Source organism: Phyllopteryx taeniolatus, chromosome 13, assembly GCF_024500385.1.
Source record: "Phyllopteryx taeniolatus isolate TA_2022b chromosome 13, UOR_Ptae_1.2, whole genome shotgun sequence".
Classification (NCBI taxonomy): Eukaryota; Metazoa; Chordata; class Actinopteri; order Syngnathiformes; family Syngnathidae; genus Phyllopteryx; species Phyllopteryx taeniolatus.
Genome location: NC_084514.1, coordinates 4566317 through 4586621, shown reverse-complemented (window position 1 = coordinate 4586621; position 20305 = coordinate 4566317). Strand labels below are relative to the sequence as shown.

Sequence of the window (20305 nt, the reverse complement as noted above, 5' to 3'; positions counted from 1 at the left end):
TGAAGAAAATCGGCCGGCACGCACGTGTCATCATTTATCTGACTGATTTTGCGTGTACGCGCAACTAGTCCACAGAATGAGAACATTTCTATGGATTTCTTGTGAATGAGGCCCATTGACTTTTGAACAGTTTCAGCTTTTTTTTAATGGAACATTCACTTATCTGGGTTATCATATGAAGTGATGTCTAAATTGTGCACATTTGTCATTAGGTCATCATGGTAGAATGGTTTTCCACATGCTGTACACACATAATGTTATACATAAATTTTTTTAATTATGTATTTACATTTCATCAAGTTTTGTTAGTTTATTATTTCTGTAAAGAATACATTTGTGTTGAATTCCAAAATAAAGAGCTCTGGTTTTAATCCACTTTTTAGAGGAAATATCCAAGAGTCCTGTTGATGCATTCATTCAAAATTAAGTAATCAAAATGTAATCAAATGTAACTAGTTTTTATAGTTTGAGAACATAATTGAAAAACTGTAGTTACACTACTATTACACATCCAATACGGTAACTTGTAATTGTATCAACTACATTCCCCAAGCAATCTTCTTAACCCTGACCTTGAGTGAGCACTTGCAACATAACGTCAAAATGAATGAACCTAATTGCATTGTTCTGTCCATATCCAACACTCTGCTCATGTGCTCTGGATGGAGAGCAGGACTTTTGTGTGTATTTTTTTTAATGGTATTCTCTTTTTAGTACAGTAATGCCTTTTATTGAGTAATGCCTTTTCCCCTTCCAGTTGGCGTAATAACAAGGCAAGCCTGCGCTTAAACAAATGTCAAACACTCCACAGTGCTCTCTGTACTGACAGTGCATATATTTCAATAAAGCCACCGCTTCATATACACTCAGACACACACAAACACTTTCAAGTACACACAAAGGCATATATGGAGAGCAATTTACTGAACCTTTTAGGGTAAGTACTTTACTGTACCAGAGAAAACATAACGGAGCAGCAACATACAGTACACTTGATGGCTTTCCAAAACTGGATTGCATCCAGTCAAGAGCTCTGCTCACCGGCCACTTCATTAGGTACACTTGTTTGTGAGATGCATTGCTTAAAAATGTAATATTGTTTGCTCTTGGAATAAAGTAACCAAAATATTAGAAACATCTCTCAGAATGTATGACGGAGTGCATTTGCACACCATTGAAAACTACAATCACACTCATCAGCATAGTTAGCTAGCTAACTGTACACTTCAGTAGGAAAAATAGGCCAAATAAATATAAGTCACTCACCATCCGCTAGCCGCAGAAAGTCATGTGACCAAATCCAGAAACATGTTTGTGGACTTCCTCTGTATTCTGCGCTAAAGACCATGACTATGGGTTGATGACATGATAGTTTGAAGCCCAACTTGCTAAATTTTTTTCTTTATGGCTGGTGTCTTTGGACAAAAGTTAAAATACATGTACCGTAATTTCTCGTGTATAATCCGCATTCCCCCAAAAAAAAAAAAGAAATGTCAAAAGTCAATAGTGCGCATTATACATGGGTATAGGGGAAAATGGAAAAAAAACTTTCACATAAATGTATGCTACCATCTAGTGGTTATGAAAAAGCTCTACACTTTCATTCCAAAATGCCACTGCCACCTAGTGGTTGTAAAAAAACATGTAGCCTACACTTTCATTACAATATAACAGAGGTACGTATGACTGCATATATGTATAGTTGTGCTCATAAGTTTACATACCCTAGCAGAATTTGTGAAATGCCGCTTTTTTTTTTTTTTTTTTTTTTTAAATATGACTGATGACTGAACAACAACCATCATTACTTTCTTTATGGTTATGTTTTGTTTAATGATAATGCTTTTCTGAAATGCTTGACCATTTAATTTGAATCCCATTGAAATAAAAATTGCGCCTGGTCTTTCATATTTTCTTTAAAGAATTGAACCCATCTTACAAATTCTGCTTGGGTAATCAAACATAAGAGCACAACTGTGTGTTTTCTAATTTACTAAATAAAAGTAGGGCTGTGAATTTCAAAATAAGAATAAGTTAATTTTTATTAAAAGGATTACGTATTCAAATAAAGTGCTTAACTTCAGAATAATTCTTTGAAAAAAAAACAAAATACAGATAATACTTCATGTTTTGATCATATGGGTAGAAGCAAAATCATGCATTGAAAAAAATGCATTATACCTAGGTAGAAAGGTTTTCCAGAATTTTGAGGTCAACTTTGGGGGTGCGTATTATACATGGGTGCACATTATATACAATAAATTATGGTATATCATTTATTTATACAACTATGATATATGTAAACATAAATGAAGCCTAAATGGGATATTTAAAATTTTGGTGGCTTTGTGGTGACATGCACTGCAGACGTTTAAAGTTCCTACAGGTTCTTCGTCACAGTCCCATTCACCATTCACCTGGGGGAGGAGGAAGTGTTTCGACCTGTTTTGCCGAATGCAGAAGCAAGTTACCGGATTGCAGGATAACTGCTGATTGCAGGATAACCGCTGATGCGAGTGGGGACGGGTGTTTGACCAGGTGTACCTAATGTTGTGGCCAGTGAGCGCACATCCTGCTGAATGAGAGACAAATTCCTTGTGTGTTTTGGACATACTTGGCAAATAAAGATGATTCTGATTCTGATTCTGATTCTGATGACTTGTCGTTCTTCCTCATGTTTTCTACATGAGTGCTATAGTTCTTACTTTTCCGCATGCAAGTCTTTTCTGTTATCTGGCGAAGCGTGGCACTGAGCAACTGCATGTAAAAAATAAATACATCTACCATATGTTCATATGTTTACGAGATGGAAAATTTACATTACATTAATTATACTTAATCATACTATTTTCCGAGAGCTTTTTTTGTCTTCAAGAGAAGCGTCTGAACTTCATGAGTTTCTGGAAGGCCTGCTTGAACTCGTCATTGAACACAGTGTAGATCACTGGGTTGATGAGCGAGTTGAGGTATCCCAGCCAGGTGAAGACATCAAAGAGCACCGGGTGAAACCAGCACTCTTTGCAAATGGCCGTAACCAGCGTGCCCACGAAGAAGGGCAACCAGCACACGATGAAAGCACCCAGGATAATGCCCAGCGTCTTGGTCGCTTTCCTCTCACGCGCCGCGCACAGTCGCTTCCTTTCCAGTACGTTGTCGGCCAGCTTCACCTTCACGCTGTTCGTGAACAGAGGCGAGCTCCCTGTTCCCGAGTGGACATGCCCTTCCTGGAGGTGCCCTTCCTGGTTGGACGAGGAATTAAGAGAACACAGGGACGAGCCCGCCGAGGTCTGGATGAGCTGTGCCGTCGTGAAGCGCTTCCCGGATGACGTCGGCAACTTAAAGATGCGGGAGCGCGCCGCGATGTAAATCCGTCCATAAAGGATGACGAGAAGCACTGTGGGAACATAGAACGCCCCGAAGGTGGAGTAGAGCGTGTACGAGATCTGATCTGTATTCACCAAGCACTCCGTAAGCTCCTCGTGGGCTTTGGCCTGCCGCCAGAAGAGCGGAGGCATGGAAATCGATATGGCGATCACCCACACTACTCCGACCATGATCCCGGCTCGGCGCATGGTGCGGCGTTTGGAGTACTCCAGCGCATCCGTGATTGCCCAGTAGCGGTCCAGGGCGATGACGCACAGGTGGAGGATGGACGCCGTGCAAAAGGTGATGTCAGACGACAGCCAGATGTCGCACACGATTTGCCCCAGCGACCAGGTCTTGCTGACCGTGTACACTATGCTGATTGGCATCACCAGGATGGACACCAGGAGGTCGGTGACGGCCAGCGAGCCAATCAGGAAGTTGGCGGGGGTGTGCAGCTTCCTGGTCAAGAAGATGGTGGCGATGACGAAGGCGTTGGACAGCACCGTGGCGAAGGTCACCACACCCAGGAGCACGGACAGGGAGATCTGGAAGCCCAAAACCGAGGCCTCGCTCCAGTAGCGAGTTACAGTAGTCGGACCGGGAATCTCGGTGACGTTGCTGGTGAAGTACTCCAGGGAGCTGTTGTACACCTCCATCTTGCTTATGATCCTCTATAGCTTTATAGGAGCCTCATTGCACACACACCCAAGAGTGCAGGGTTCAATCCCCCCGCCTTGCTTTTCATATCAACTCGAAGCTAACATCCCATCATTTTGGGTTCCCAGCTAATGGTCCTGTAATCGAAGCCGACTTATTTGTCCATTTCAGTTTTCTAATATCGATCCGGCCCCGCTTGCATTGCAGCAGGAGCGATGGATCCTCATTTGTATTCAGTTTCTGTCAGATGGCCACTTTTGTTCCTCTTCTTGCCACTCTTCTTATCTCATCTCCAAGCTGCAGCCGGCAGACAACACCACCTCGACAACGAACCTTCGTATCTATCAACCGCTTTAATGGGCTTCTCCGTTTCAATAAGGCGAGGCGGCGCGCTGTGTGCGGTAAGATGATGACGACAGACACACAGATCGGCTTGTTGTCAGGCTGCTATCTCCGGGGGAGTCTGCGTGAAGCCAGTCACCAGTTACATGATCCAGTCAAGACTTGTTCCATAATTCTTGGTCCTTAGTCTTCTTCTGCATGTGAGACAAAAGAGAGAAACTTAGATTGCATTGGATTGCTTCTCCCCATCATTCTGTCCTTCATTCATATACAAAGAAACAACAACAACCACATCCATCATGACCAACCTCAACCTGTAAAATGGATCATTGGGACTCAGCGCCCACACACCCACACGTACAACTACACACACTCACTCACCGCCAGTTTCATTTATTTACTCTCATCGTAAGCCTGACGACCAAATCTCCTTGCAAGGTTAATGTATGTTCACTTCAGCTCAGCCGCGTTTCGTCTAAATGGAACTAATCACAGCATGATGGACCCCAGACACAAAACCTCCAATCTCCATTTTATGACTTGCCTGACTTTTTAACCCTTGAGCTCAACCAATAACTATAGCACATTGAGAAAGCAAATAATCTCTTTTAAGGACCATAGATGTCTTTAGCATAGATGCCAGCTTAACCGTTTGGTTAGCTATGTTTTAAAAGGACTGAGTTAATAGTTTTAACACATTTTGTTATTGTAGAATTCAATCAAAGTTGGGTTAGGGTTAGTTACACGCGTAATGTACAGAGAGTCATTAAGTGATGTAAGGTGACCAGTAGCGCGGTAATCCTGATAGAGTGACAATTGTGCAAATGATAGCCCAGTGTGGAGTTTGCATGTTCTCCCGGTGGGTTTTCCAAATTGTCCATAGGTGTTCATGAAAGAGTGGTTATTTGTCTAGGCTACCACACCAGGGCGTACTCAGTCTCTCGCCCAAAGTCAGCTGGGATAGGCTCGAGGCCACTCACTACCGTAATGAGGACAAACGCTATAGAAAAAAGATGGATGGCTTTATTAAAATTCAAAACAGTATTAAAACACATTCAAATGGTTGTTAGTTACACTATTTTTGGCAAAGGTTACAAACAAAAGCAATGATATGTTTCCATGTCATTTATGGAATGTTGGAATCACAGCATTTACAGAGTATCCAATCAGATTGCTCTGTTCTACAGTGAGTTGCTCAAATGTCATGATATACTGCGATGTATTATTGAACGCATTAAACTTAATTTGAACACGATCAGGATTGGAAAACCTTATCCTCTAGTGGCAGGTCCTTATGGATTGGGCCTCTACAGCCCCCCTTTAATTATTAACCCACGTTATTATCCTCCATTGATTTCTTTCTGTGGCATTTCATCTTGACGACAGCATCTCTTAGCAGTCACTCTTCATTCCTGAGGGAATGCAATTGCATGTCATCCTTGTCCAACTCTATTGTTACCAATTTCAAGCATTCTGGATCCACAATAAGGGTGACAGGTGGCGAAAAGTAGGATGTGGGAACATGGGCCAGTGGCTTTTTAACCCGAGTGCTTACTCTCCTTATTTAATATGCGTGTTGTTCAACAGGAATGCACAGTCGATATGCACAGCTTTTATTAAGGCTTGCTGCAAATGATTTGGGCACACTCACATAAAAATGGAGCAGAAAGATAAAAGGAGATAAAAGGTTCAGCTTCTCTGAACAGGGCTTTAATATGTTATAGAATATGAATTATTTGGTATTTACTTTGTGCCCCAACGATCGTTTGCTTTTTTATGGTGGGTAGCGTATTTCCTGATCAACCAATTCAGTTTTAAGTTGCGTTACATACTTTAGCATGATGCGTGCTTGCTTTGACTCTGCTTCATTATACAAATAGTGGACGCATTGTTGGCACAAATAAGCAATTCATTGGTCGTTAAGAATTGGGCTTGTTGATTAAGGCAGTACAGTAGAGAAGTGGTTGACACGTCTTCCTCACAGTTCTGAGGTTCGGGTATCGAATATCGGCTGCTGTGTGGACTTAGCGTGTGTTCCCTGTGCTTTCAGCCACATTACAAAAACACTTGTTCAATGTTGGTCCTGTGGGAGAGAAAAAAAAAACAAACAAACACACTGGAGAACAGGCAGGCTCCACACGAGAGAGCCAAGATTCCAACAATAGACCTATCGACTGTGACGCGGACATACTAACCAATAGTCCACTGTGCTACCCATTCATCTATTCTAGTAAAAAACAATATATATTTTTTAAATCCATGAATTCATCACAATTTTTTTCCATCGTCAATCATTGAAATGTAGTGAAATTCCCATCCGTAGTTGAGACCACTCGCCACAAGGCCAGATGTGATCCAAGCAGGCAATCACACACTAGACAGCTGCACAGACTCAAACACAAATCCTGGATTACGAGACTTGCTGATCTTTGTTTCATCTCGTTTTGCGGTCTGATCTCTGTGTAAACATTCTTTCATCTCAGTCGCGCAGCCTTGTGTAACTAAAAAAGGTGAAATATATAAAATGCTCCGCATGTGTTGTATTCAGACTACTGCCAATACAATAAATGGGGAAATAAATTATGCTAAATATACAATTTGGAATACTGACCAAATTTAGGAAAAATAGTCAACAGCAACAGCATTTAAGTTATGTGATGTCGTGGGTGACATTGGCAAACCAAACATCTGTTCAGTGACCATCAAAGGATTGACTTTGCTCTGTTTTGATTTTTCTTTGGCATTTTTGTGACGTTTTGTTATGTGAAGTTACCGTATGTGATGTAAACAAACTGTCTCCAGCATCACCACTTGTTAACTTCTTTTTACACTTACAGTATAGACAATATGTACATAAAATAGACATTTTAAAATTGAGATGTGTGAGCTGCATCTGCGACCGTCGTCAGTAAAAAAATACGTGCTTTACTAGTGCATAGTAGTGGTTAACTTATTTTTACTCATAAAACATGGCCTGTACATTTAAAAAGGTTTAATGAGATAGATAGATAGATAGATAGATAGATAGATAGATAGATAGATAGATAGATAGATAGATAGATAGATAGATAGATAGATAGATAGATAGATAGATAGATAGATAGATAGATAGATAGATAGATAGATAGATAGATAGATAGTGTTAATTTAGCATGCCTCTGGACTCAAAAAATAAAATCAGATTAGGAATGTAATTTTTTTAAATTTAAATAGTTCCTTTGTGTTTTTGCATACATCTAGAAAAGTTCTATATAAAACCAATTTATTACTAGTAGCAGTAGTCATAGTTTCCTGCCATAGAGAAAAAATGATTTCCAAATTTGAACACATGGGAGTTCAGCCTACTTCCCAAAGCAGATTGTGTTGCACCTTAGAGGTTCCCCTGTATTCCAATCTCATTCACATCATCACATGTGATGGATGGATGAATGGCCTATCTGTTTACATATCAGTCAAATCAAACACAAGGCTTATCTCCTTGTGCTCTGGTTTATGGGACAATGGGATAATGAGGCTGGTAATGAATGGATGAGAGGAAAAGATTTCCAATCAAGAACAGGCCCTGCTGAAATTGGGCTGGATACTGTTTGCGTGAAAATACATTAGTTCCTCCATCTGGCTTTTAAATTAAATGAGACAGGGGCAGAGCCCAAACCAGGAAGCTCCTAAAACTTTGTAAGCAGAATGTATCAATTGTACTATGCAGTACACCACAGCCTCCTTCATGTGAAATCCAATTCACTGCTCCTCTCAGACTTGGATCAAGTACCACCAGATGCTGTACAGTAATGTGTTTGCAGCACAGGGTGAAGAAGCAACCCCCCCCCCACGCTGGAGGGAGACTAATTGATTTAACTCAGCGGCGATACAGCCATCGCCGCTCGTCCGTCAGCGCCTGTCTGCTGTTGAGTCGAGCGTGCACTAAACAGTAGCCGGGTGAGGCTCTAACAAGCGTGTCTGCGTGCGTGTGTGAGCTGACGTCAAAGGAGGAACACAGTTGATGGTGGGGAAAATGGATGAGGACTTGGGAGTCAGGGGACTCTTTAACAATCAAGCAATATTGGGCCACTACATTAGGTATGCTAAGGAGGTCAATACAATCCAGAGCTCCGAACATGTTGCTCTTGTTGTGGTCAGTGGCTTACGTAGAAACATTACATGATCCGTTATTGCTGAGCACAAAAACAGCTACCTGTTTTTCCAATGAATAACGAAGGATAGGTGCGAAAAAAGGTTACATTAAAAAAAAAAGGAATCTGCAAATTCATGAATATGTGGGGCTTCACTGTATTCTTCTATTGAAATAATTAAAAATAGGCTAACCCTGACCCTCAGTAATGCAACTGAAATGACATGCTTAAAAAAAATGTAGGTTATTTTGCAAATAACTTAAAACAATACTAGACACAGTATATTGTCAAATAGTGGTCACCCCTATAATACAGTGTTCCTCTTCCTTTCTTGAGTCAAGGCGCATATAACAAAAATGTCACAAAAAAAGTATATATATATATTTAACAGACAAATGGGGGTTAGGGGATCATCCATTAAAGCCGACCGTCTGTTAAATTTAAGCACTTTTTTTGTGTGGCATAAGAACACCCAATACAGTACAAAATTATAGTAAACATAAAACAGCTCGAAAATGTAAGGAAAGGTTAAAGTTGTATACAAAAAAAGGGAGATGCAACTGTAATTATCTCAGTTTAACAAAAAAAAAAAACATTGTTCTTACACTGACTTTAAAGAGTTAACTGCTGAGTCCATTTGAACTCTGTTGCTAACCAAAACAGCAGCACCTACCAAAGCGCATAACCACGCTCTATGATTAAGTAAAGTGTCGAGCCTTAGGAGCAAAATGATGACTAACGTTCCAGTAAATTCTGACTTGTGGTTTTACTTAATTATCTTTACCCTTGTATGATCCTTGAAAAAGGATAATGGCGACAGGTTGACCCTGGGACAGATTCATTTAATTCAAATAATTTCCTTTGCAATGTCACCAATTCATTTTGAAGTCACCAATTATCCCGCAAAGGATTTTGTTAAAGGTTCTACTGTATTGACAACCCTCTATAATCATATGGCCTAAATGTCACGCATAAAAAAATTCAAGCTTTTGAAAAACAACCTTTAAAACTACTATTACATACACTGTACCTTGTAGTCTGACAGTATTAGAAAGCAAAGTCATTAGTAGCTGGGATAAACTCTGTTTTGCATTGGAAGTGTGTTTATGTGAAACTGAGCCACGTTGCTGCTGGAACAAAGGTTACACAAAGTCACATTTGTAGCTGCCAGCGGAGCATTGGAGCGTCTCTTTACGTGCCAGATGTCCACCTTTATTTAACATTTCATTTGTGCCAAGTGTCCCGTTAACAAACATACCTACTTTCCACTCCCGCGCTGCTTGACGCCGCAATATAAAATAACAGCAACAGTGTTTTGTGTTTCCAGCAACCATTCAAAAGATGAATAATAGATGGCTTGTGTAGAATAATGGATTTATAAAATATAGGAGAAGTTTTGGAGCCCTCAACATTATTTGTATGTCAAAGTAAAGCCTCTGCGTTAAAGTACATAGATCTCGAACACATTGTCTTTACTAAAAAAATAAAAATCCGGCGGGCTGCGCTGGTCTACTAAAATGACCAACACCAGTCTAACCAGACCCTGGCAAACAGTTGCACTGCCCGTTGTACCAGATTAACGCCGGTCACGAAAATAGGACCCCAATTATGTATTGTTATCAGAAGATAACGCTTTTAACTATTGCTGTCATGGGCAGAGAAGCTCATGTGGAGGCAATTATGATGTAAATTCAGAACAATTCATTCACAGAAACATTTTCAGAAATAGATTTATATACAACCACTTAAAGTAAATTTTCCATTATACATCCCTCTGAAAATAATTTAAAAAACAATCCAAACCTTTCAGGAATGAGATGAAAAAAATTATCTATTCGTCTATTTTTAAGGGCCATTGGGGTCTTTCGGTACATCTGTGTTGTTTTCAGGTGCCCTGGAGCACATAGCGTAGGTGTTCTTCCCGAGCTGCGTAGGCGCACATGCACCATCTGCACCACCCTCCAACCATCCACCTACGCCCACATGCAAATACAAGGAGAAGAAAAAGGATTTCTATTTTTTTTTTTCTTTTTTTACATTTGTGGACATGCTAATTTATGCCTTTGAGGTAAAAGTCAAAAGTGTGCCTGCACAGGTGGAAAGAAAAACGCACCTGGCGAGCCACTCTCAGCTCTTTGGCGATGTTAGACTTCACTGCCGCATTTTAACGCTTCCAATCTGGCACATAGTTTCAGCTAATGAAGGGAACGTATTATGGAAAAGTTACTTTTTAATTGCTAATATAAAAATAGTGGGTCTCCGGATAGCCTGCCCACCAAGGGTGAATTACACAACCAAGTAATTTATTTTTGTGAGTGCCCTTGTTAGAACATGTGTCTTGAAGCAAGTTGATCACATTATGGCCCTACTGTTATGTTTGGAGGTTCTCCACACATGCCTCGACAGCCACCTGAGTGAATATATGCCATGTTCTTTTCCTGCGAGCGTTACAACTACATTGAGTATAGCTCCCCACTGAATTGAAGACCACAATAAAAGTATGTGTCAAACTCAAGGCCCGGGGGCCAGATCCGGCCCGACACATCATTTTATGTGGCCCGCGAAAGCAAATCATTTGCTTGAAATGCCATGATTCTTGCTCAAATCTGTACAAAAAATTTTAATTGCCATATAATAAATAATAAAGTTGTGATACTGCAACCGTGTTTTTGTTATCAACACCCTTTTACAGTACAGTAACTTGAATAATAGTTGAACAAAGTATTACCTTTGACTTTTTATTTCAAAACTAGTCATCCATTGATTTGTTGTCTATGTAATAATATATGGAGGTCATTCAACATTTATATTTCACAATCGTAATGGCCTTCTGAGAGAAACCGTAACTATGATGTGGCCCGCGGCAAAAATGAGTGAGACCCCTGCTCTAAAGAAACAAAATAAAAAATAAAGAATAAACCAAGCCTGTTGGCATTGACTTCTTTTGACTGTATTTTAAAATGCATCAGATGTGAGTATAGCAATCCATAACCACGGTCACTGTCAGAAAAAAAACACGGTATGAACTTTACCTGTCCCAACATACAAAAAAAAAAGTGACAAAGTTCATCAGTAACAACCCAGTAGCATCCTGTATCCACCATTTGCACCCTCTTTACGTCACAGATTTTAAAGGGATTTTTTTTTTTTTAATGGATTTTAATTGTAAGTGTGCTTTAATAGGTTTAAATGTGTTTAAAGTGCAGGAGGGGTAAAACTGTTTTAAAAAATGATTTTATATGGTCTCACTATGGCGTGGATTTTCATCTATCATGGTGCCCATCGAGTAGGCTAAAGTAACAAATTCTTGAGATCCATCAAGGCTGGCATAGATAAAATCTTAAGGCCTCTTTATACTCACGCGGTCGAGCGGCCGACAACGCCCGTATTTGTATCACGTGACTGACGAATTGGCCCGCGCGGGCCCCTCTGCGTAGCTTGACGCGCACACGGCAAAAATTGCTGCGCGTTCGAATGCCACGGAGATCATCATCAGGTCCATTTGTTCTAGCAGACTCTGTTCCACGGTTGCCATTGTTGTTGCTTTGTTCCTTGTTACGGAAAGGAAAGCTAAAAACGGCTACCGGAAATGGCCCAAAAATTGCAGAGGAAACGCCACCCTGTGGTGTCCTAGCCAATACCAGCCGTAGCGACACCTCCAACTTGGAGGTGAACTGCAGTACATTTTCAAAACTGCGCACGTGGGTTGCGCTCGAGTATAAAGGCAAACTACGCGTGGGACAGCCGCAGTGACGTCAGTGCAGTCACCGCCCGCGTGAGTATAAAGAAGCCTTAAGCCAAACTTGTTCCCAATAACTTTTACTGAAGTTTATTTGCATAAAACCGTTTTAATTGCAAGGCCCTGACATCATATTCCTCGTCTTCTTAAAATAATCCCCTAACAAAGAAAGCCCTGTGTTTCAGAAAGGTTTTCAACCACCCGACACCTTCATAAATTCTTGACTCTACTGCACGGATGTGACCGTTGAAAAGTGGAGAAAGATCTAGGACACCTGAGAGGTCCTTAATTATAAGTAAGTCCACAGAATGAGACAGACAGACGGACAGACGGACGGACGAATCATTGCAGTCTAAATAAAACGCAAACCTCCATCAGCGCTCAAACAAAGGTCCCCTATGAAATGAGATGGAGCTCTGGATTGGGAACAAACTACACATCCTTTTAGCTACTAGACAAAGTGATCTCATGAAATGCCCCCCACCCCACCCCCTGGTTCCACCACCACTGGAAGAGAATATTTTTTGGCGCAACAAACAGTGCGTATGTATAATCCTGAGTGTAAATCCAGTCCAATTTAATTGGAATGGCTTTACTCTGAAAGGGGGAAACTCCGAGAGGATCTGACGACAGGAGTGAAGCATTACATCAAACGGACAGCTCACTGCACCGGGTTCTTCTCATTATGGGAACGCAGTAGAGAAATGTTTGGGGATGTTGGAGAAGTTTGATGGTTTTCCATTTGAAAGTGATTGAGTGGTGATCAAACACGACACTGGGATGTGATGCCTGCTTGATATATTTAACAACTGACAAATTGTTTTGATGAATTGATTGATGAAAGATTAGGCTTCTCGAGAGCCCTCAATCAGTCACAAATCTATTATCCTCAATAAAAGCTACTGATATTTAACCATTTCTTATACAACAAGGTTAATAATATAGTACATACCTACTAGTCTTCCTCAAACTTTGTGACAATGGAAGATTCCAATGGATTTTGAGTGATATCCAATCTATTGCAGTATGTTAGAGCAATAGTAGCCCTATTGATTAAAGCTGATATACAAATGTGGAAGGCCATGCTTCAACAGTGCGTATTGGATTTCATGCAACAAAACTTCCCCTTTCCAAGCAACCAAATCATAGATTCGGAAAACATCACAGTTCAGTGGACAGTGTGTAATACATAATATTTCAGTAAAGGACAACCCCCAACACAACACAATGGGTTCTTCCATTCATCCACTTTGTTAGAATTTTGAAACATCCATCCAGCCATCCATTTTCTGTACTGCTTATCCTCACTTGGGTCGTGGGCGTGCTGGAGCCTATCCCAGCTGTCATCAGGCAGGAGGCGGGGTATACCCTGAACTGGTCACCAGTCAATCGCAGGGCACATAAAAACAAACAACAAACATTCGCACTAGACTCTTCAATCAACCTACCATGCATGTTTTTGGGATGTGGGAGGAAACCGGAGTGCCCGGAGAAAACCCACGCAGGCACAGGGAGAACATGCAAACTCCACACAGGCGGGGCTGGGATTTGAACCCCGGTCCTCAGAACTGTGAGGCAGATGTGCTAACCATTTATTCACCGTGCCGAAACAATTCTACCAATAAGAATTCATGGAAATAGAAATAATCTCTGCCAGAGTCAAACTGTCGCCATACAAAAACTTTTATTGACTGTACTGGCAACATTTTAAGCAACAGTTTAACATTCTGAATGTCATATGAAAAAAGGCTCGCTATTAATGAAACAAAAACTTTAACACTAAGCTTAATCGCTTCGCAGATGCCTTCTTAATTGTCACACAATAGTGTATTGTAAAAAAAAATTATAAAAAAAACAAAAGTTAACCATGGAGTTTTTGGCAATATTTTTTTGGGGGCAACCCTAATGAGGGAAAGCGCAACAGAAAATGGACGGATGGAAAACAAGAACAGTCTTTGTAGTTTATGCCTTTCAAGAAATAGGAACATGTTACAGAGCAAATGCAAAGATTGCAGCATGCTTCTGTCCCACTTACTCTGTCGTAAACATTGAGCCGTCTCATAATCACAAACATGCAACTGTTGACTGTTAACCTGAAGTGATAAGTCGCATGATGCTTCACCTTGAGGAAATAGTTCTCCCTTAACTCTAATGACAACATGTCACCTCCGATGTATAAATGTACGGTATAAATTCTTCTCTTCATGTAAACTGAAGTGTACAAAAAAGCTAAAGAAAAAGCAAACACACAAAGAAAGATAATCCAATGATGCTCACTGAACTGAGCAGGACATGCTGACATCTTGCGCAGCGTCCCAAATTTGATCGAATTGTACGTCAGCGGTGTTTGACTATAGCGGATCCACTATAGCATAAATTAGGAATACAGTGAACACACCTTTTTATTGCGGGGGATACCACATCTACTGGAGGTGAAAATCTACGATATGGAGAGACCATAAAAAACTTTTTAGTCCTCCCCCTTTAAACAAATTTAAACTTATTAAAACCCACTGTAAATGTATTTGAAAACAAAACAAAATTGCATGAATAAAATTTATTGAAAATACGGTACCTATTGTAACAAGAGGCTTAGCCTAACATCACCCAGTCTGCGTGAGTGTCAGGGAGTGTGCTCATTGTGCAGAGGCGACTGTGGCTCTCCTTTCCCACATGCAAGGGCATTACTGTAATGTTGTATGCTGTAAAAAGCCATAAAAACAATCACTATAAACCACAGATTTCTGCGATGGCGATAAAATTTGTGATAGAACAGGCCGCGGTAGGTGAACATTGTAAATTGTAATATTTTGGACAAGGTTTGTTTATACTGTAGAAACTGCAGTTTGGTTAATAAACTACATCTGGCAATTAAACACAAACCTTTAAACACAGGGATGGCAAACTCATTTTTGTCGCGGGCCACATTGTAGTTACGGTTTCCCTTATAGGGCCATTATGACAGTGAAACCATATAAATGTACAATCGTATCATCATATTATTACTTAAAATACATATAAAAAATCAAAGGATAACTGGTTGTGAAATATGGAGTCAAAGAAAACAATTTGTTCAACTACTGTCCAATTTATTTAAAAATGTGTTTTGGCAAGAAAAAAAAATCCTTGGAATCTCAATGTTATTAACAGTGAAGATAATTTGCAATTTTGGAAAAAAAATTTGCAAGACGAAGTAGACGCACATGATTTGCTTTCGTGGGCCACAGAAAATAATGTGGTGGGCCACATCTGGCCCCCAAGCCTTGAGTTTGACACCTGTCCTCTAACAGGTCGATGATTGGTATTGTGATGATTATTTGGCCTTTCTGTACTGTTTACTTTCAATTTGTGACACTCTGGCGTCAGTGTTTACCTCGACTCTGCATAATTTCACCGACTCGCCTCTGGTGTTATGATTACTGCGGTGACAAATGACAAGAGCCTGTTTTCACCACCACGGCACTGACGACTGTTGTCTCTATTGTACGGCCATAATCAGCTTTGTCTCAGCAGCCGGGCTTTTCTATGAGTTTATCTTCATCTGTATTATTGATTATTCCCGAAGGAAGGAGCGCATGGCCACATCTTCACAACTTCTCATCTACGCTCCGGCCGGGTGTGCCGCATAGCGGAAAGGTCGACTTTTTGCAGCGCCATCTGCTCAGCTGCTTCCAAGCCAACTCGTGTGCAGACTACCGTAAACACTCCGCAAAGCCTATGGGGCCAGAAACGTGACGCCGCCAGTGTTAGAAGTCACCTCAAAGCCTTTCAGTGTGTTTGTAGTCATGTTTTGCTGCTTTTCAAAACACAAAGTGACGCTAAAATTCTCTCACGTTCGCTTCATTGCGTTCTGCGCTGACAGACCTCAAGCAAACAACATGAAAAAAGAAAACAGTGAGGACGATGTGTCCCCCAAGTGTATTTAAATGCCAAGAAGCATGAAATGTCATTATTCCTTAGTTACAGTTGCTATGAATATCTCGGGCAAGAAATGTTTGCAGTGATATTAGAATTTGAATTGTTATTTTTAAAGCCACCATCTTCCAAGACCACCTCTTGCAGGTCTCACACCATCATTTGCTTGTTTACACCTGACCAATTGAAACAGGCGGACTGATGAAGATCGACTGAAGGGTAATAGTGTGTAACGAGCGTTTGTCATCGTAAGAATTTTTTTTCCACTATTTTAAACAGTCCTCAGGTGTCTTACTAAAAAGACATTCTTTCGCCAAAATGCACAAAGAATTACAAATTAAAGCGCACAGTCCACTTGTCACCCTTTGGTCACGTCATTTTGTTCCATCTCACGCAATTGCGGAATATGGCTTTTGTTACCATGACAACAAGGGCGGAGCTTGGGCATGCGATGAAGTGAGAGCTACTCAGTGTTGCCAACTTCGCGGCTTTACGACTATTTTAAAAAAAATTTTTTTTAAAGCAATTAACAAAAATAATCCAGCTATTTCTGGGGTGTTATTGCAGACTCTCTCCAGCGCAGATGTTGACACCTTTTGCGTCCAGACTGCAAATGAATGGCGCATGCGCAAAGCCGACATTGGCTTTTTTAACGATATTAACCACCATCCAACTTCCGTGACTGAGCTTGTAACGCAACATGCTTGTAATTTACTCGTAAATTCTATGTGAAATGCTAGGTGGATGTTGTAGCCTTCTCTGCCGCCATCTAGTGGTGGTGTATCTGTACCACGCTCATACCTTAAATTTGGTCTCGCAAACACAAAGCAAAAATACAACCAACTCTTAACTCTGGAAAAAAAAGTACTCTTATGCAAGGAAATAAAATATTTTCATAAAATGTTCCCTTTAACATATCTTTGTTTTGTTTTTTCTTTAGATTTCTGATGCTGCGCTACCTTGCCAGAAGTCTTTGCTGGTTTGAAGCAAATCCGGCAATAGTGTCACTTGCGTCAGAGCTTCAATTTTGGAACGACTATCGTGTCGGCGATTGAATGTGATGAAGTTGTGAGTCATTTTTCATGTTCTTTCTCGGCACCCTTGACTCTGAGCCTCACCTGGCCCTGAGTGATCACAGCGGTCTCAGTGATTTGCAGCCTTAGATGCCACGTGTCCTTGCAAGGAGGAGCTGCGTATCAGGATTAAGTTGTAAAGCAAACATTCCCTTTATGGAGAAAGAAATCTCTCTCTTTTGTTTTTCCCCGTGTAAGGCATCCTGCATACCAGCATTAATTTCCTCCAGTATTAATTATGAAGACAGACTTGCATAATAAGCCTAACGAGCTACAAATGAGTATTGAGACCAACCCCTCATTTATGCAGCTATTTCCTAATTCATTTCATTTCCATGACTCTGGGTAATTAACTATTTATCAACGGGCGCATGACACGACACAGTGAGGATTTTCCTGCCGTTCAAAAGGCTCTGATGTAGTTGTGTTCACCTCTGGGCGAGAAGCAAGAGAGAACAGAGCAACAGCACACTGCACTGAGCGCACTTTTCATCATGGTAGTTCTCTTTCATTTAGACAAGTCACTTGCACATCACTGAATTCTCCCCCCCCCCATTATTTAGTTCTTCAACTTTGGACTCACTCAAATATTCCCAATATGACAACCAATCAGCAGAAGAGAGGCAACAAAGACAGATGAGGATGATAAGACGCCATATAAACCAATATGCATAAATCCTCATTGGACCGTATTAAGTTTTCCAGCCTCAACAAAATAAATCTCCAAATGCGCCCCTCAGTCATCATCCTTATGAGCTGCTCTCTATCCTTTTTGCATAATTGCAATGAGCAGCAAACAATGTGAGGTGGCGTGTAGGATGTTGGGTAAACGATTGTCTCGCTATTATGTCACTTTGCTTATGATACAATAATGTATGCATCCATAACAATCAGGCAAAAGTCTGTGTGGATTTCCATCACTTTTTCGAAGGTGAACTTCACGAAGGGACAATTCATTAGGTACACATGTACCACTCTAATGTGATCCAACATTAAAGGAATCACACATCCTTCCTTTAGATATATGAAGGACAAATTAGATAATCATGCTCGATTTTAATTTTTTTTCCATTACTATTTTTATTGCATTATTATTAATAGCAAATATGTATAGCTTATTCTTTTTCAGTGGCGTAGATGTACTGTATAATACAGGTCAGTTTCTAATAGTGTAGCAAGCCCCTCTCATGAAAAAGCCAAAATATTAATAACACCTTTCAGTACCTAATGCAGTGGACTTCTACACCACTGCAGAGCACATTGACAAACGTAGAAATAAACGTAATAATTCTCAGTTTTCATTTATTTTCACTATTCTTATTGCATTATTATTATCAAATACTTATGGTTTGATTCATTTTGGAGAACGGTTTCTAATATCCCCCTCTCATGTGCCTATATAAAGAAGCTAAAATATTAGGAACAGGTCTCGGTACATAATGCAGTGCACTTCCACACCACTGCAAAGCACAGTAATCAAAACATCATCAAATTAATAACTCTCTGTCATTCATTGGACCGTGCGGGTGTCCCTTATGTTGTGGGGGAGTTCCAGCAACAACACCTACGTGTGACTTGCTCTTATCATCACGTCACAGAATGGCAGTAATGACATTTTTTGGGGGGACTGTGCGTAATCGCAATAGAAGCGCATAGATGTTGAGAAACAAAGAATAAAATGAGAAAAAATGATCACTCACCATGTTTTGGGAGATAGCTTCTGCCTTCCTGATTGCTACAGCCGCCAAATCAACCAATCAGGAAATCCCCTGGAAGCAGAAAAGTCTTTTTTTTACGCACGCACGTTCCAAGCAAACGCACCAACGGAGCAGTGCGAGCGGCGCCCTGTTCGCCTTGCCATCACGCGTGGTGTTCCACATTGCATCGCACGGCGTGGAGATTGACGTCGCGGCCCAGCTCGTCGCTCCCGCATGCGTAAACTTGACCAAAAACAAGTTCCCGGACAACGTCGCGTCCCCACCCACGCGGAAGACGCGCCCTCTTCCCTTCTCAGGTGGATACAAAGTGCACTGAAGTGTTCGTAAAGGTATCTCGTCAAGGTTGCACGGCGCTCATAGTTGTTCCCTGCGTCGTTTTATTAAGAGACGAGCGCGCCTCGACACGCTGAAGGCGCATCGTCAACTAATGTGTTGCAGGGGGCTGTCAACTCTGTGTGGAAGATGACGTCGTGGAAGATGCTCTGGAAAGATATTGAGTAGATTTACTGATTTCTATACAAACAGAAAAGCTGTAAGAGGACATACATCCACTACAGGCCCTACATATACCACATACAACACATCAGTGTGTTCTTCTACACAAGATTATTATTGTCAAGCTGTGATTTTGAATGACTAAAAAAAAGAGAGCATAATTGTAATTATTTGTTCAAATTGGTCACTTAATTATAGTTCCGTAGTACTTCGAGAATCCCTGACTAGTTTGAAATTCCAGCTGGACACATTTTTAGGTCTCAGAGAGAGAGAGAAAAAAAAAAAAAAAAAGAGGACATGTCCGGTTAAGAGAGGACGTCTGGTCACCCGACATCAACATGTTAAGCTAATGCTTACTTTATTTCAAGCTAGCTAGCTCAGACATGTTCTTTCCACAAAACAATATTCTAAAAATATGTTGACATAACAGTACCTTTATATTTTGACTTCTTTTCCTCCTCCGCTTTTCTTCTTTTGCGGAACTGTGCGCCCGAGGGCTTAGCTGTCCTTTTCACGATGGGAAAAAAAATTGTAAATAAACTCACCTGTCCTGTTCTGACCGACGGCTCGTTCGCTGACTTGAGATGCGCCCCCACGTCATGTGACGTGACTTGCCAAGGGACAAACAGTTACTTTTGTTTATTTTGTAATTTGATTTGTTCTTCTCAAGACAGAAACGTAAAGGGGGCGCCAGTGGGCGAAACAACTGATTTTATGGTTTCTCAATTGCTAAAACACAAACCCCAATTTTCTCAACCAAATCCTCAGTGCCCAAAACCCACTTAGTGAATTGGTCACCCAAGAACCTTTAGCACTTTTCACTCAGTTAGACAATACTTACAAACATATTTCCATCCACTAAAACACATT

At 40.8% G+C, this 20305-nt stretch overlaps 1 protein-coding gene across 2 annotated transcripts; it reads right to left on the bottom strand.

Moving 5' to 3' along the window:
• Nucleotides 1-919: 919 nt before the first annotated feature.
• On the bottom strand, nucleotides 920-19711 carry htr1d (5-hydroxytryptamine (serotonin) receptor 1D, G protein-coupled). Of its 2 annotated transcripts, none has more exons than XM_061795922.1 (2): nucleotides 18923-19711; nucleotides 920-4559 (listed from the first exon to the last, which is right to left on the bottom strand). In XM_061795922.1, exon 2 carries the CDS (start codon nucleotides 4020-4022, stop codon nucleotides 2871-2873), a length of 1152 nt encoding a protein of 383 aa, XP_061651906.1. In that variant the 5' UTR covers nucleotides 4023-4559; nucleotides 18923-19711; the 3' UTR covers nucleotides 920-2870. The 2 variants fall into 2 exon arrangements, with proteins under 2 accessions (XP_061651906.1, XP_061651907.1); XM_061795923.1 differs by lacking the exon at nucleotides 18923-19711 and adding an exon at nucleotides 11857-12076.
• Nucleotides 19712-20305: the final 594 nt, after the last annotated feature.